Source organism: Schistocerca gregaria, chromosome 7 (assembly GCF_023897955.1).
Source record: "Schistocerca gregaria isolate iqSchGreg1 chromosome 7, iqSchGreg1.2, whole genome shotgun sequence".
Taxonomy (NCBI): domain Eukaryota; kingdom Metazoa; phylum Arthropoda; class Insecta; order Orthoptera; family Acrididae; genus Schistocerca; species Schistocerca gregaria.
The window spans coordinates 343,255,506-343,271,430 of record NC_064926.1 but is presented as its reverse complement, the minus strand read 5'-3'; the positions used below and the strand labels follow the sequence as shown (position 1 = coordinate 343,271,430).

At 41.9% G+C, this 15,925-nt stretch overlaps 1 protein-coding gene across 2 annotated transcripts in view; it reads left to right on the top strand.

The window, feature by feature from the left end:
- Nucleotides 1-1,031: 1,031 nt before the first annotated feature.
- The window catches only part of LOC126281530 (uncharacterized), a 155,196-nt gene continuing 140,302 nt past the window's right edge, over nt 1,032-15,925 (top strand). The window contains exon 1 of one of the 2 annotated variants that reach the window (XM_049980577.1): nt 1,032-1,603. In XM_049980577.1, coding sequence (XP_049836534.1) covers nt 1,484-1,603 — 120 coding nt within the window. In that variant the 5' untranslated portion in view covers nt 1,032-1,483. The remainder of the gene's footprint in view (nt 1,604-15,925) is intronic. The other variant, XM_049980576.1, reaches the window with a different exon arrangement.

The following is a 15,925-nucleotide window of genomic DNA, read 5'->3' as shown; positions in this document are numbered from 1 at the left end:
TTTCGGGCAACAACAAAGTTATTATGTGGCAGGTGTCATTAGAGCACAGTTAATAAAGTCATTTCATATAATAATGAATAAACTAGGCACTCATCTTTTCGTGTTTCCCACGCTGGTCTCGTTGTAAAATCATGGCCCAAACGTCGAAAATGTAGTTGGTGATGATTCCAAGCTCGGATGCAAAGAGGCCTAGGTTTTATTCTGTTATATTCAAAAGTTTTGTAGATGCGCCTCACAAACCATTCTTGAAGATTAAACCTTTTAAAGTTAGCACAATAGTGATGTAAAAGAAATAATCAGCACTCCGAATTTAAGCTACACTTCGTTTTTATTGTTTTTGTTGCAATATCACGTAACACACAAAACGTCACTTCACAATACAAAACATACTTGAAAACATCTCCCTCACAGTCACTGTTAAAGGTCACATTTTATAAGCTGACTACAATATGCGTCTTTCCAACATGACGTCAAACACTTGACTTTCTCAAGGTCCTACTCTGACTACTGACTAATAATCGCTTACGCGCCCAAAGTCAGAGTTACAAGTACGTCAGAGATCATAGTGACAAAAGAAAGAATACACATAAGAATAATATCATTGCAATATAAACATATCGATGTATCACAAATGAAATCAAATCTGACTGTTGTCTCAGAAATGTGTTAAGTAGTTAACAGAAACACAGTAGAATATTACTGGTAACAAGAGGTTCAGGTGAGGTGCCATAACTGTTACGTAATTCAAGTACCATTACACCACTCGTTGTCAATAAATATTCAAGGAACTACCTTGCCGGATGCAAATGTGCTTTGAACGTGATGACTGCACTCTCGGAATCGAGAAGTGACCCTCGCGTTTGCCGGCTGTTGTAAATATGAAAGAGAATATATTATAGAAGATTAAAATCTATGTTATGCATCTTTAGTGCTTCTTAAAATTACGGGAAAAGGCTTTGAACATTGCACCAACCTAACAAAATCGCCCATGGTGATAAAACGTACGGTAGACCAGTAGCTTTGCCTGAGACACGCCGTGGGACGCGTGGACAAGCAGCTCGTCGTGGCCTGCCTCCCTCCACTCGGCAGCCGAGCAGAGCACGTGACTGCGCCGGTGGTGGGGGAGGCGCGGCGCGATGTGGCGAGGGTAGCGGCGAGTCCGCCGCGCGGCAGTCTGCTCCCGGACACCACGCCACCAGCGTCCTCCCAGCACGCAGCAGCTGCCCGGCTCCCGGCCATCAGCTGACGGCAGCCGGCCCTCGCGGCTCGGACTCCCTGATACCCGGGCGCTGTTGCGCTACCTACATCTGTGCGGCAGTCTCTCCGACGTTCAGCAGTGATACCTGGCACAACTTCCCCGCGGCCACGTTTCCTGGCGCGCTATGAAGTTTCGCGCCGCTCCAGCCGCCTCCGGCGCTCAGCTGACAGCCAGCGCGGGCGCGGAGGCGGTGCCGCGCCGCTGCTAGGCGCCGGCCGCCCCCGCATGGCGTCGGCGGGGCTGTGGACGCTGGCCGCGCTGGCGGCGGCGGCGCCGGGCTGGTGGTGGCCTCCCGCCTCCTGCCACCAGGGCGCCGCCTCCTGCACCGCCGCCTGTCTGCGCCAGGTGAGTCGCCTCGCACTGCCATTAAACAGCTGGAGTATATTTGTATTTAATCAAAATTGTAGCATTTTCTCGTCGTAGTCACCGAGTCTGTTCTTAGCAAAATCGAGACAGTGCTGTCAAGAGACAAAAGTTGTCTGCATTCTCCTTAAAGATAGTTCAGTAATCCCATAAAGGTTTACTTTTTGATTATCGAGTGGTGTTTACTTCAAAATGTTTGGTTTCGGACAATGTTGCCCATCTTCAGAACATATAGAATAACTTGTTGCAATGTATATATTAGTGCATTGTCGTATACTTAACAGTATACGTCAGTGAACTGATATACTCAACATTGTATGACAGTGAACTGTAACTACCACACATGATCTTAAGGTGGTCTGCATCGCCCGAAACCGATAATTTTGACATAAACATCTATCGACACGCACAAAAGCAAATCTGTTTTGTGGAAATAAGTATCGCTTGTCTTAAATACGTCCAGTTTTGATAACTCTTCATGTTCTGCCTTGACTGTATTATGATCACAGTTATTTTAAACGATCAGCTGATTTCGATGATTGGCATTTTCACGTGCTTACTCTTAACCTCAGGAGTTCTTACAAAGCCATTTATGTATATAGTTGCTGACGTAGAAGCAATGACAGCATTCCATATTCGTCAACTGCTGTAGTTTCGTATGTATGTAAACATAGAAATTCATGATATTAGTAATTTTTGGGAACATTTCTCGTGGAGAAACAGCAGTCTGGCTAAACATATTTTAAACGTGGATTAAAAACAGTTCTGACCGCAATAAAACATTTATTCAGAATGGTTGCCGGTTTCTATCAGAATGTGCCCATCTTCAGACCATTTATATGATGATGGCGCGGGGTGGTGGTGAACGGAGTACGTCCTATGACAACACGAACATCAACTGCTTTTGCGCAGTTGACGTTCGTGGAGTCATAACACCTGCTCCTTTCACCTCCACCGCTTGTCATGACCATATAAATAGTCTGAAGATGGCCACATTCTGACCGAAACCGATTACCATTCTAAATATACATTTTATTGCCGTCAAGACTGTTTATAATCCATATTTGAAGCATCGTGATAAGTTGTACGGAAGACTGCGTCCACAGGTTGGTGTCTCTTGTTCGAGCCTGCTACGCCAGCAGTTTTAATTTTTAAAGACTGTGTGAAATTAGTGTTCGATGATAACAGCAGCCTCTTAAGAACGTCACACCGGCGAAATCAGCTCACCATATGAAATAAATGACTGTGATCCTAATACAGAAGAGATGGAAATATGTGAGTGACTTTGAATGAGTCTGTGAAGGTGGCACCCAATAAAAATTTATACTCCGTCTTTTCAATAGTGTCTTTACCTGGCCATTCTACCTCCCTAAGTCACAGTTTTGTCATCAGATTTTCGATTGTAGTACAACGGCAATTTTTGCGATCTACAAATGGCTCTGTAACTGCTACATTGGCTCCTTAAATACTGCTTGTGAAATTGTTGCGAAAAGTACAGGGCTCTTCGAAGTAAATATAGCGATTAAAAACTTATATAACTGTTTAATTCGTAGCTTTACGTCTGCAAGAATTGTAAACTTCAATATGCGTTCTGTATGACACCTCGATCACGAGGAATACATGAAAGCGATAATCCACTTCACGCCATACATTCTGAAGTATATGCAGAGTCATAGAGCGAGAGTGTTAGAAATGTGTATTTTGAGTTCTGAAAATTCTTCTCGGCAAAGAAGCGCGCACACACACACACACACACACACACACACACACACACACACACACACGCACACACACACACACACACAAGGTCGAAAACGTAACGGTATAAAGAGAAATCCACGGGTGTGAGGCCCAGAGATTTAAATGTAGATAAGAAGGATACGGCGTTGTCAAGTCCAGTAAGACCCATCTGACGGTCTGCAAAGAGTTGATTTAAGACGGTGCGCCAGATTCCGATTCATTGCGCCTGCGCAACGATCAAAATTTAAAACTTTCTTCTAAATTTTTTGTAATTTTTGTTGATGTGTTACTGTGAGTTAATTACTTACAGACGTCTATAATCGCTATAATCATTTTGAACTGTCTTAAACATAGAACTGCTGAAGAATGTACGCACATTTTTGCTAGAACTTCTTTAAATACCTGAGACTATTGTTGGAGTAATTTCTAGATGTTGTTCACAGAGCTTTCAAACATGACGCTACACGTTTTAATAATCATCACAAATTGAATAGATACTTCAATACTGCAAAGATGATAAATAACATACATTTTATAGAATACAATAAGCTTCAAACAATCTTTTCTACTTACATATTCTTCATAAAAACAATAATATTGGCCTTAAAAAAAGGGAAAATTGTCAACATTAGTGTTACAGTATTTAATTACGGAAAATATGTATAGCCCCTCGGCTGCAAGAAATTGTTGTTAAATTTACCATGGTTTCGACAGCTCTAAGACGGTCTTCATCAGAATAAAAATTACTTAGGTTTACATGTATAAGCACTTCAGCCTATAACAATGAATAGTGATACAGATTACGAAACAAAAGTGAATAATTGAACAAATATGCGCCTTTTATAGATAAATAAGTACCAGTGTGTTGCGTAAAACAATATACGATAAACATTTATTAATTTTAGTATCTGCACCATCTGTGGCGTTATTTGAAACTCGTACTGTCATCTATGAAAACTGTGTATCTAAGACGTGCAACTTACATCAGTGTGGTTCCATATACGACAGGTAACAAAACTTTCAGTTATTCTAAAAGTTTACTTGTGTAATTCTACAAATATTACGCTGCAATTTTACAATTTACAGTTAAGAATACGATATAACTGACATAGAAACCTGTTTATGGCGTGTTGACATTTCAGTGATGGTTCTTACATTACAAACTGAAACCTGCAGATGTTGTGATTTCGAAATTTGCGTCTGCTATTGAGAAGATTCTAGATGGATAGTGTGATTTACTTGTTTGTTTTTCATTCCTGGGTGAGTACTTTCTGAAATTGTTTGTTTCTTTCGCTTGGTAAACACAACACCTACCTACGGAATATGTGACCAAGAAACCAACTGTCTTAGTGTGCCTTGAAATTGAGAAATCGTACAATTCCAAACGGGAGGAAGACCGGTAGAAAAATAAAATAAAAGAACAAATCAAGTTACGTATCGCGCGCGACATTTTATTATTTATGACAGGACCGTTAAGTTGACAATACACGCGGATGGCCTACTGGGCTACACTTGCAGCTCTCTTTCTTTGGGTGTGCCGTTAGATAAAAACAAGTTATGTTTTATGATTAATTGTAAAGAAATCCCGCTCTTGGGGAAGCTGCTGGCAACTGGTCGTCTATGTAAACAAACTCATATTGAACTCGTACGTAGGTGAAATCTTCCGACATTGGACAAACAAAGCTGATCAGATGACCAAACAAATAGAAGCGGTCGTGTGGAGCAATGTAAGATAGAAAAAACGTAAATTCTTATTTACTAAGCTGGGGCTCCCTCACTACACAAATGCATCCTTGCTCGACCACTTTTGTAGTGTGTTTCATTAATCTGGTAGCCTTATCAGGGTGAAATTTGGCGCATAGAGACAAGAATGTTCATTTTTTGAACATGTTTGTTTGGCACGTTAGCGTTACTGTAGTACCTGAGTTAATTGGTATTTGAATAAAATAGTAGACACGAAAGTTTAATCGACTTTGTATATTTTCTTACGTTAACACTTCAACAGCTACGACGTGGAACTACAGCTGCTCATTCATCTGGATTGTAAAAATATGCAAACATCTAATGTTATTTACATACTAGTTTATGGATTAAGGGATACAATGTACTTACGACATACTATAATAATAGAAACAAATAGTATTGACACTAAATAATGTTGACAATTTTATAATCATTTTAAGACAGATGGAATTATGTTTGGTACGTTGCCTGTGAAGTTAGTAGTCGGAGAAACGCATAACTTGCACAGTGGACTGTAACGAACACAGCTACGTGTTGCTCATCCGTCGTTTTCACAATGATACCAAACGGAGCGGCCCTGTATTTCGATATCTGTTGCTGGAATCCGCATCACTATATCTGTGAATAATTAACGGAAGCAACTACTAATAGTGCTGAGATCAGAATAATAATTATTATTACCATGCCCCTTCCGACTTCGAGACTACAGATATAGCTGATCGAGAATTTTGTCTTACCTTGAGCAAGCTGCCTCAGCGATAAAATCTCAGATTTTTCTGTGAATATAAGGTACAAATGAATGACAATCCAACTTCAGCCTAGTTCAAAGAACAGATAAATACAAAGAATGACGGCTCCAGTTCGCATTTCTTGTGGTTTCTATTGCTCTTCAAGTTATTTCATCCTGTAAACGAGTTTATAATATGGATGTTCCTCTGACTGTTTCACTTTCATGATTAGGTATGTTATTTCAGTACAAAATTGAGCCGATCTGTTTACTTCTTTAACAAAACTATAGCTGCTGTATCAGCTCTTGCATATTTGTTTTAATTCCTTTGTACATTTCCACCTTTCTCATTAAACTTAGTATGTACTTTTGCGTCTATAAAAAGAAACAGTGTGACCCATAATATGAAAAGAGGTAAATCAGAACCTATCAGTTACTGCAAATTTCCAAGTGAGTCTCGATTTACAGAACAATGAGAATGTTACGCATTACAATCAATGATACATTATGTTAATTTTTCATTGTACACTGTCAGTTTCTTCGAATTCCTTTAATCTCTTTGCCCTCTTGGGAAGATTCTGTAGTATTTGGTCAGTCGTATGTTCTATAGGCCATTTAATTTCATACATTGTCAGTTTTTTCAATTGTTATCGTTTAATGCAGCATGCAATACCTCTGAAACGCTTATGAGCCGAATGATTCAGAAATGTGTACTGCTGCATTTCATTAAAGCAGATTGATTGCTTTTTCGTTTAGAATACCATATTCTGATACTAATATGATATGGATGCTTATGAATAAAGCCGTAGGCCGTCTGCTGTGCTGTATATATTGTGGAATTCACGACAATGTGCTAGTGACAATGTCCTACGTGCTCTGTGACGAACGTTCATAAATGAAAGGCTGATGGAGTTTGTGACTAAAACAATGAATAAAAATGTCTACAAAGCGAAAGGTCAAACGTGTAGGCACGTTTATCATCAAGGGTACTGTAAGTTCGTCATTCGTTATTCTCGAAACTCTTTTATGGCAACGTGCGGAGCCGATTTTTCATTTACCCAGGCTTCCTTGACTGGTTTTATGCCACAAGTAAGAGGCGAAGTAAAGCGGAGAGTTTCATTCTGTGACTGGTTTATCCGCTCATTGCTGATGGTATCTAGGGAGTGACGAAGAACGAATGAACGAATAAATTAAGAGGCGAAATATGGAGGTTAACGTTAGATTAATATTTTTCTTTCGCATCAGCTTGTCTACGTCACGTTATTTGCGTCATTAAGAGAGTATGAGCAGATGTCGATAAACGAGCTAAGAACAATCATTCTGTCAAATAAAGTTTTATAGGCTTTGAATTAATTTTTTTTTCAATTTGACAGCTGGCGTGTATCTGTCTTCAAAGGTAAAAACTGAGAGGACACTTACGATTGGTTTTGATAACCTCCGTTACTTCAGAGACTCTCAAGAGAACCACACCGCAATCGAATTTTTGTAGTTTATTTTGTATTCGTGGTACATGAAGTTTAGAACTCCAATATCAATATGTAAAAGCAGCTCGATTCAACTATTCTCGAAACAGTTCCGTTCGAATTAATCTGTTAAACAAAGGTGCATCTTCTACGACTTTAAAGTTGGAAAAGCATCGGCGGAGCAACAGACTGGTAATCGCTGGATCGAGTCATGTTTCGATTATTATTTTTTTCGTTATTTTTCCGTTCAGTTCGAATACTTATGTCATTTCAGTGTGATTTTCATCAAATATATGCTTATTAACACATATAACTACCATTTTTATAAAAATGCGCGTCCTTTTATTTAAAATTACATTTATCGCACAGAAAACTCCGTTTTGCATTGCAGACGTTAAGACGTAATTACCGATCTTTTATAAGAGATTGTTAATCAAAATTCTTCAAAATAAAAGAGATTAGAAACTAATTTTCTTCCGTCTCTATGGATTTTGAGCTACACGGAAATGCTCGTAGAATATATACCTTCGTGTCAATATTTGATTACACAGTGAATTGAATTCCTGACCCCAAGTCTCACTTAGGCATTCTATCACAGAGCGAAGTTGCTTGTCTAAAAGTAACGGAGTGTGTAAAACATGGTCGCAAAACCTCAATGTCGATTTTTTTCGAGAATTTTTCAGGGTTACTTGGAACTGGTTTGATACTGATCGAGTAACATAAACGTAAAAAAAAAAAAGGAGAACATTGCCGTTTGGCTTCTTATGTCAATATTGTAGAAGCACCTAACCGTGATTCAGTAGTGCTGCAGGTCAATGTATAGCCCGAAGTGTGAAGAAAAAAAAAAAAAAGATCAAATGGCTCAGAGCACTATGGTACTTAACTTCTAAGGTCATCAGTCCCCAATAACTTAGAACTACTTAAACCTAACTAAACTAAGGACATCACACACATCCATGCCAGAGGCAGGATTCAAACCTGCGACCGTAGCGGTCACGCGGTTCCAGACTGTAGCGCCTAGAACCGTACGGCCACCCCGGCCGGTCGAATTATGCAACAGGATCCTATTTTCTCTCTCTCTCTCTCTCTCTCTCTCTCTCTCACACACACACACACACACACACACACACACACACACACACACACACACACACACACACGCACGCGCGCGCATACACACGTCACCTTCAACGCTTTGAAAAAAAATTATTAAGAACTGTAGGAACTAGAGTAGTCCATTTTTTCGGTGTGGCGTGGACTAGAAGCGTAGAACGAAAGCAGCTACCTTGAGAATCAGTTTCTAATGGCTTTGCATTCCACAGGTTGGGGATATTTTCGCTAATAATACCCTGTCTTAAAACACAGAACTTGTTTCTCTCCTTGTATGGAACACTTTTCAGAGGTACAGCCCCACTCCCTAGGAAATGATTCGCCCTATTTCTATCATCATGTACCCATCAAAATGGCAAATCAAACTGGTAGACTGTTATGCTTCACTTTTGTAATGTTTGGCAGTTATATTTTTTCCGTCAAAATTTACCTGTATTAGTTCTCTGTGATAGTTGTCGTAACTAAAATTTCTGTCTCAACCAATAATTTCCAATATTAGGAATTGGTTTTGAAATATTTGCAAGGCCCATTTCCTGTTGCACATGTTTCGTTATTGAGTTCTAATTGCTCCGTCTTTATTGGAAAAACTGTAATGCGGACGAGTACAGATTTTTGTAGTACACTAATGCTCGTAGTTTACTCTATATCCTTCAGCGTTCTGATGGGAGATAAAAAGCACAACTCTTCTAAAATTTGTCGCTTAATGGAGATGAGGTTTCTCGTTAGACTGTAATTCGTTTTGTCACTGCCGCAGGTCACCAAATTCAGTAAAGTCACAATCGACCGCACTCAACACACCTCATCAACCGTCAAACTTTTTCTGGGTTTGATTGCTCATTTCCACTCTAGATACCGTCTCAGTAGCCATATCTTATTCAGTGCAGTATTAGAACAAACTGTGATTGTCTCAGTTGTTTGCAGATATATTAGTAATGAGATATTCAAAAAATAATGACGAGTGACTACATTGAAACTCCATTCGCTCTGAAACGTCATTTCTTCTTGAACGTAGTTGATTTTCGCGCGCTATTATCGTCAATCGAAAAAATAAACCTATGCCAGCATCAGAAACGGCGCAAGATTATATTTGTTGTAAGAAGTGATAATAAATAGTAGAAATAAGGAGCTCTATGAAACTTTTTCTTAGAATTACTCGGAATGCAACGTCATATTTCAGGAGTCGGCGCATCAGAAGATTCACGTCGTGTCGGCAAGTGCTGCTGCGAAACTGTTGCACGCTAAATGATGTACATCTCTGAACAGGTCCGAGTTTACGATGGGCATTGCCATCTGCGCCTGCCTCGCGGGTAGTCTATCTATGTAGGCGAAGCCCGTGGAGGCGGTTACCGACGTCCCGTCCTTGAGTGTCACACTTCTGTATTCCGCTTCCTATTTATAAGAAATTTCCCACCACACTAAGAATTAATACAACTTCAATAGAGACTACTGGAAATACTTTTATTGTTAAATGACTAATTAATTATGAATAAGGTTTAGAAATAGTTATGTGTGTTACCTGTTCCAGGCCAAATAATTATGTAGTCGCAGCTGCATAACATTTTCAAGTCGCGGCGTGAAGCAGTAACTCAGTTTGCTTTGCCATAAACACCCAAAATAATAAAGCAGCTTGTAACGACGCAGGAGTATCTGTCCAGAAAAGGATACCAACGGCATTCTGCCTTCTTCGCTTCGAGTCACTATGACACTAAAAAGAGCTTGTTCTTGTCTTGCTGTATGAGTATCGCCTCCAGTTTCTTTGTAAATAAGCAATTGTCTTCTAGTCGAGCGTTCTGCAAGTTTCGGGATTTTCGGAAGCACTCTTTCTAGTGTTTTTCTGCATTTTACTCTCTTTCTGCGGAAAGGAATTACAATAAAAATTGTGACGACAATTCAGTACGATACCATTAACATTTTATTGAAGAACCATTCGTCATTTGGTTGTTACGAGTCAGGAAATGCTGATGCAAACTTGTGTGCTAACCGTACCAGATGGTAGAAGCTTGCTGAGTTATTCCAATCCATCGAAAACGGCTAATTATTTCAGGCGGTCGTTGTGATTCTTTCTACATTTCCTCTGTAGCTACTGAGTTACAGTATACACGCATGTACAGTGGGCGATACGCTTAGCAAAGCAGTGTATCAAATGAGCATTTCCTGTAAGGTTATTATGAATATGCGAATATTCCGAGGCATTCTTGTACATTGTCTTCGTGCATATTAATGGAAAAGCAAGTTGTGACTTCTGCCTCTACAATTTCTTTGAGGTAATATTCACAGTATTCACTGGAATCGAGTTCGTTGTTCATACCTTTTCGCCTATTGTGCTTACCAATTACTTCTATGAAATCTGCTGTCTACTATAGTGGTCTGTAAAACATCAGGAAGAGGCAGGTAAAGTAACATAAAATTACTCCGTGGAAATGACAAAGTGCGGCAGCATGTTGCCAGAGGTCACCCAGGCGTGCACAGAAAGATGGACGTTACATGACGCCAAATGGAGCTGCCCTGCAACACATGGCAGTTGAGGGAACAGGAAACAACAGTGTGTGTGTCAATCAACGAGCACGGTACCCTGTGGTGGACTTTGTCATTACAAAGTGCCCAGAGATGATATTTCGATTACTTCAAACTGGGGTGCAATCATCGGGAAACTTAAGAACGACTAAGTGCGACGAATGTAGCATAGGAGTTTGGTTGAAATGGCTCTGAGCACTATGGGACTTAACTTATGACGTCATCAGTCCCCTAGAACTTAAAACTACTTAATCCTAACTAACCTACGGAAATCACACACATCCATGTCCAAGGCAGGATTCGTACCTGCGACCGTAGCGGTCGCGCGGTTGCGGACTGAAGCGCCTAGAACCGCTCGGCCACTCCGGCCGGTCCCAAGAGTTTGATATTGCTCAGAGAATGCTTTCATTTGGGTGCTGAGGGATCCGAACCACAGGCACTGCTGTCCAAAAGAAAGGTGGTCGACCACGGTCAACTACAGCATCAGAAGACCAACAAGTAGAGAGGGAACCACGTAAAACGGGTGCAACAGCAACCACATTTAACAGGCCTGCAACGCACGAATATCACGCTACACAGTGGAATGGGGGCAGTTTTCCTCCGACCATTAGTACGTGTGTTCCGCTGACACCTGCAAATCGGTGGCACCGTTTCCTATGGCCTCGAGAACTTACGGACTGAATCAACAAGGAGCGGGCTTGTGCGTACTTCTCGGATGAGAGCAAATTCAGTCTAAATCATTCTGAGCGGACGGTCTTACGACGAGAGGTGGGAACACGAAATATACCAAGGAACATTGTCAAATATCATCGTTTTGATGTTCGAAGGGCCATGGAGTGGAAATTCAGAATTTTATGGTTATACTGACCTCCAAATAATTGAGCATGGTACACTTCTCAGCAGTGCGTTCGGCCCTGACTTCATGTTTATCGATGACAGTGCGCGACCGTATGGAAGAGTGCAAGTGAAGGTCTTCTTTGAACAACAGGATAATCGGTGGGTGGACTGGCCTGCCCATTCCCAGAACGTAAGTCCCGTCGAGCACATATAAGATGCCTTTGAGTGACATATTGCAGCGTGTCCACATGCACCAACGACCATCCATCAGTTGTGGAGGACTGAACCGCCCGACCACAAGACGTCCCTACGAACCATGTGGCCAGCATGGCACCACGTCGCGGAGCATGCACTGCGGGCCGTGGTGATTGCACATTCTACTAAGAACCATGTCTCACATTTCATAATGTTCAGGAGAACATCTTTCACTTCGTGTAATTATTGTCTTTGAATAAGAGTGTTGTTTCTGTCCTCATTGTGTATTTCTTTCAGTCACGTTTTATAATTTACTGTAGTAGATCAACGAGCTATTTTACCTGCCAGTGGCAAAGCAGAAAATGGCTCTGAGCACTATGGGACTTAACTGCTGAGGTCATCTGTCCCCTAGAACTACGTAACCCTAACTAACGTAAGGACATCACTCATATCCATGCCCGAGGCAGGATTCGAACCTGCGACCGTAGCGGTCTCGTGGTTTCAGACTGTAGCGTCTAGAACCGCTCGACCACTCCGGCCGGCAGTGGCAAACCGCGCGAAAGGTACTTCCGTTCTTAAGTTGCGCACACCTCTGTATTAATTTAATAAAATTCTGTGTCACTTCTTACTTTATTACCTTTTCATTACGTGCTCCTCACGTCTACATACTAATTTATGTTGATAAATGAAAAACATTATGACCAGTTGTTCAAAAGCATGTCGGTAGAAATTTGGAACTCTGTACATCTGCTGTTTTTTTTGGCAGCACACATTCGACAAGTTATTGGTAGCTTTCCGGAGATATGTGCAACCAGCCTTCTACGCACAGGTCACGTCCTTGTTACAAGGGTTGTCAAGCTGGAAGGTGCCGCTATTGTTGGGGAAGACATCAAGGATGAAGGGAAGCACGCTGAAAGCAATCACGTTAACAAATTCCAGAGCTGTAGCGCTGCCTTCTATTACTACCACAGGTTCCACGAAAGCACAAGAGAATATTCCCCATAACGTAATACCACCACCGCCCGGTTGCATTCTCCTGGATGACTGTGTATCTGGAAAGAAACCTGATTCATCAGACGTGGCGATATGTTTCCTTTGATCAGTAGTCCAATCGCGATGGCCCCGTGTCGACTGCAGTCGTAATTGACGATGTCATTGGGTTAATATGAAAACACGTAGAGGATCTACTTTATTTATTTATTTCATCCAAAGAGTATCTCACAGTGACATAGAAGTTGACACGGTAATACAACAGAAAATTAATAGCTCAAAAAACAGATGTACACATAATTCTTAAGTTTGTTCTGTAAGGATAGGACAGGTCGTCGGACGTGGCGTCGATGAACGAACCATGGCGGCATTTGCCTGAAATGATGTAAGAAAACCACGGAAAATCTAAATCAGTATGGTCCCATATTTCCGAATAAGAGTTCACTGCCGTAACAGTTCCAGCCGCCTCGTTCGGATGGTTCCATACCTTTGCAATTTCCTTTTATTTACACACAAATATCTTAAGCTAACTAAAAATGTGAAGCACAGGTTTGGTCTTCATCGCCGCACCCATTAAGAACATCCGATGATGCAACTGACCTCTTAACTTTATGCTCTTAAGTACATGTGCCTGTAGCACCATTCCGTTCTGTTATCATACCTGCCTCCTACCACCGCCTATTCTGCTGTGCAGAAGAGGTGAGCCTTTGACACCCATGTTCTGTGACGAGGCACTGAAGTCAAACACCTTGTCGCCTACTCTTGGCTTTACCGTCCTTCAATCATTTTCCATGGATGATCACGACAGTAGCACGCGAACAGCCGACCAGCTTCGCCGTTTCCGAGGTGCTCATTCCGAGGCGTCGGCCATGACATTTGTTTCCTCTTTGTCAAAGTCTACTTGTGGTCCGCCTCGTCGCTACAATGATGCCACATTCGTCTCTGTTGCATTAATGTATCTCTATTCTGTTACTATAAACTGACAGAAAGAAACTCGCAAATAACAGTTAATTTAGAGCGGTGTAACCGTCAGAACGTTGAACGAAAGCATTCAAACTTGCACGCATTGTGTTGCATAGGCGCCAGATGTCAGTTTGTGGGGTGGAGTTTGAAGCTTATTACAGTTTGTCCGTCAGTCCACGAACGATTAATGCCGTTTGTAGATAGCACTGGTGGGAGTTTTCGTCTGCTAATGTCCCATGTGTGCTCGACTGGAGACAGATCTGGTAAGTGACAAGCCGAGACAACATATCGACACTCTGTAGCGCATGTTGCGTTACAACAGTGGTATGTAGACGACCACTGTTCGTTCTGAAAAATCCCCTGGAATTCTGTTCGTGAGTGGCAGCACAACAGGCCGAATCACCAGACTAACATACAAATTTGCAGTCAGGATACGTGGGATAACTCCAAGTGTATGTTCAATGTGTCTAGCATGCAGACAGGTTGACTGCAGACCATAAATTTGCCTCTTTCTTACCAACACACGGCCTTCATTGGCCCCGAGGCATGATTAGCTTTCATCAGAAAACACATCCGTCCAATGAGCTCTCGCTCGACACCACTGAAGTTTCCGCTCCCGGTAGCTGAGTGGTCAGCGCGACAGACTGTCAATCCAAAGGGCCCGGGTTCGATTCCCGGCTGCGTCGCAGATTTTCTCCGCTCAGGGACTTTGTGTTGTGTTGTCCTAATCATCATCATTTCATTCCCATCGACGCGCAAGTCGTGGAAGTGGCGACAAATCGAAAGACTTGCACTAGGCGAACGGTCTACCAGACGGGAGGCCCTCGTCACACGACCGCTGAAGTCACAAATGGGGGTGGTTTGGGGTCAGTGCAATGCAAGCTACACGGCGTCTGGCTCGGAGCTGCCCTTGAAGTAATCGATTTGTAACAGTTCGCTGTGTTACTGCGGCGCCAACTGATGCTCGAATCACCTCGAAGGAATTATCTATTGATACGTAATCAGAATGGTTTCAGAAAACATCGCTCTTGTGCAACGCAGCTACCCCTTTATTCTCACGAAGTAACGGCCGCTATCGATATGGGATCTCAAGTTGATTCCGTATTTCTAGATTTCCGGAAAGCTTTTGACACCGTTCCTCAGAAGCGACTTCTAATCATTCTGTGGGCCTATGGGGTATCGTCTCAGTTGTGCGACTGGATTCGTGAACATGAGTTCCAAAAGAAATCCGTTGGAATTCGATTACTCGATAAATAGTACAATTCTCAAGGCTGTCAATTCAACTAAGTACCTGGGTGTTAAAATTACAAACAACTTCAGTTGGAAGGACCACATAGATAATATTGTCGGGAAGGCGAGCCAAAGGTTGCGTTTCATTGGCAGGACACTTAGAAGATGCAACAAGTCCACTAAAGAGACAGCTTACACTACACTCGTTCGTCCTCTGTTAGAATATTGCTGCGCGGTGTGGGATCCTTACCAGGTGGGATTGACGGAGGACATCGAGAGGGTGCAAAGAAGGGCAGCTCGTTTTGTATTATCGCGTTATAGGGGAGAGAGTGTGGCAGATATGATACACGAGTTGGGATGGAAGTCATTACAGCATAGACGTTTTTCGTCGCGGCGAGACCTTTTTACGAAATTTCAGTCACCAACTTTCTCTTCCGAATGCGAAAATATTTTGTTGAGCCCAACCTACATAGGTAGGAATGATCATCAAAATAAAATAAGAGAAATCAGAGCTCGAACAGAAAGGTTTAGGTGTTCGTTTTTCCCGCTCGCTGTTCGGGAGTGGAATAGTAGAGAGATAGTATGATTGTGGTTCGATGAACCCTCTGCCAAGCACTTAAATGTGAATTGCAGAGTAGTCATGTAGATGATGTAGATGTAGATCCTGTCGGGAAGGTCGCAGTTCGTACTAATAGACGGCGAATCATCGAGTAAAACTGAAGTGATATCAGGTGTTCCCCAGAGAAGCGTCCTGTTCCTGATCTACACTCCTGGAAATGGAAAAAAGAACAC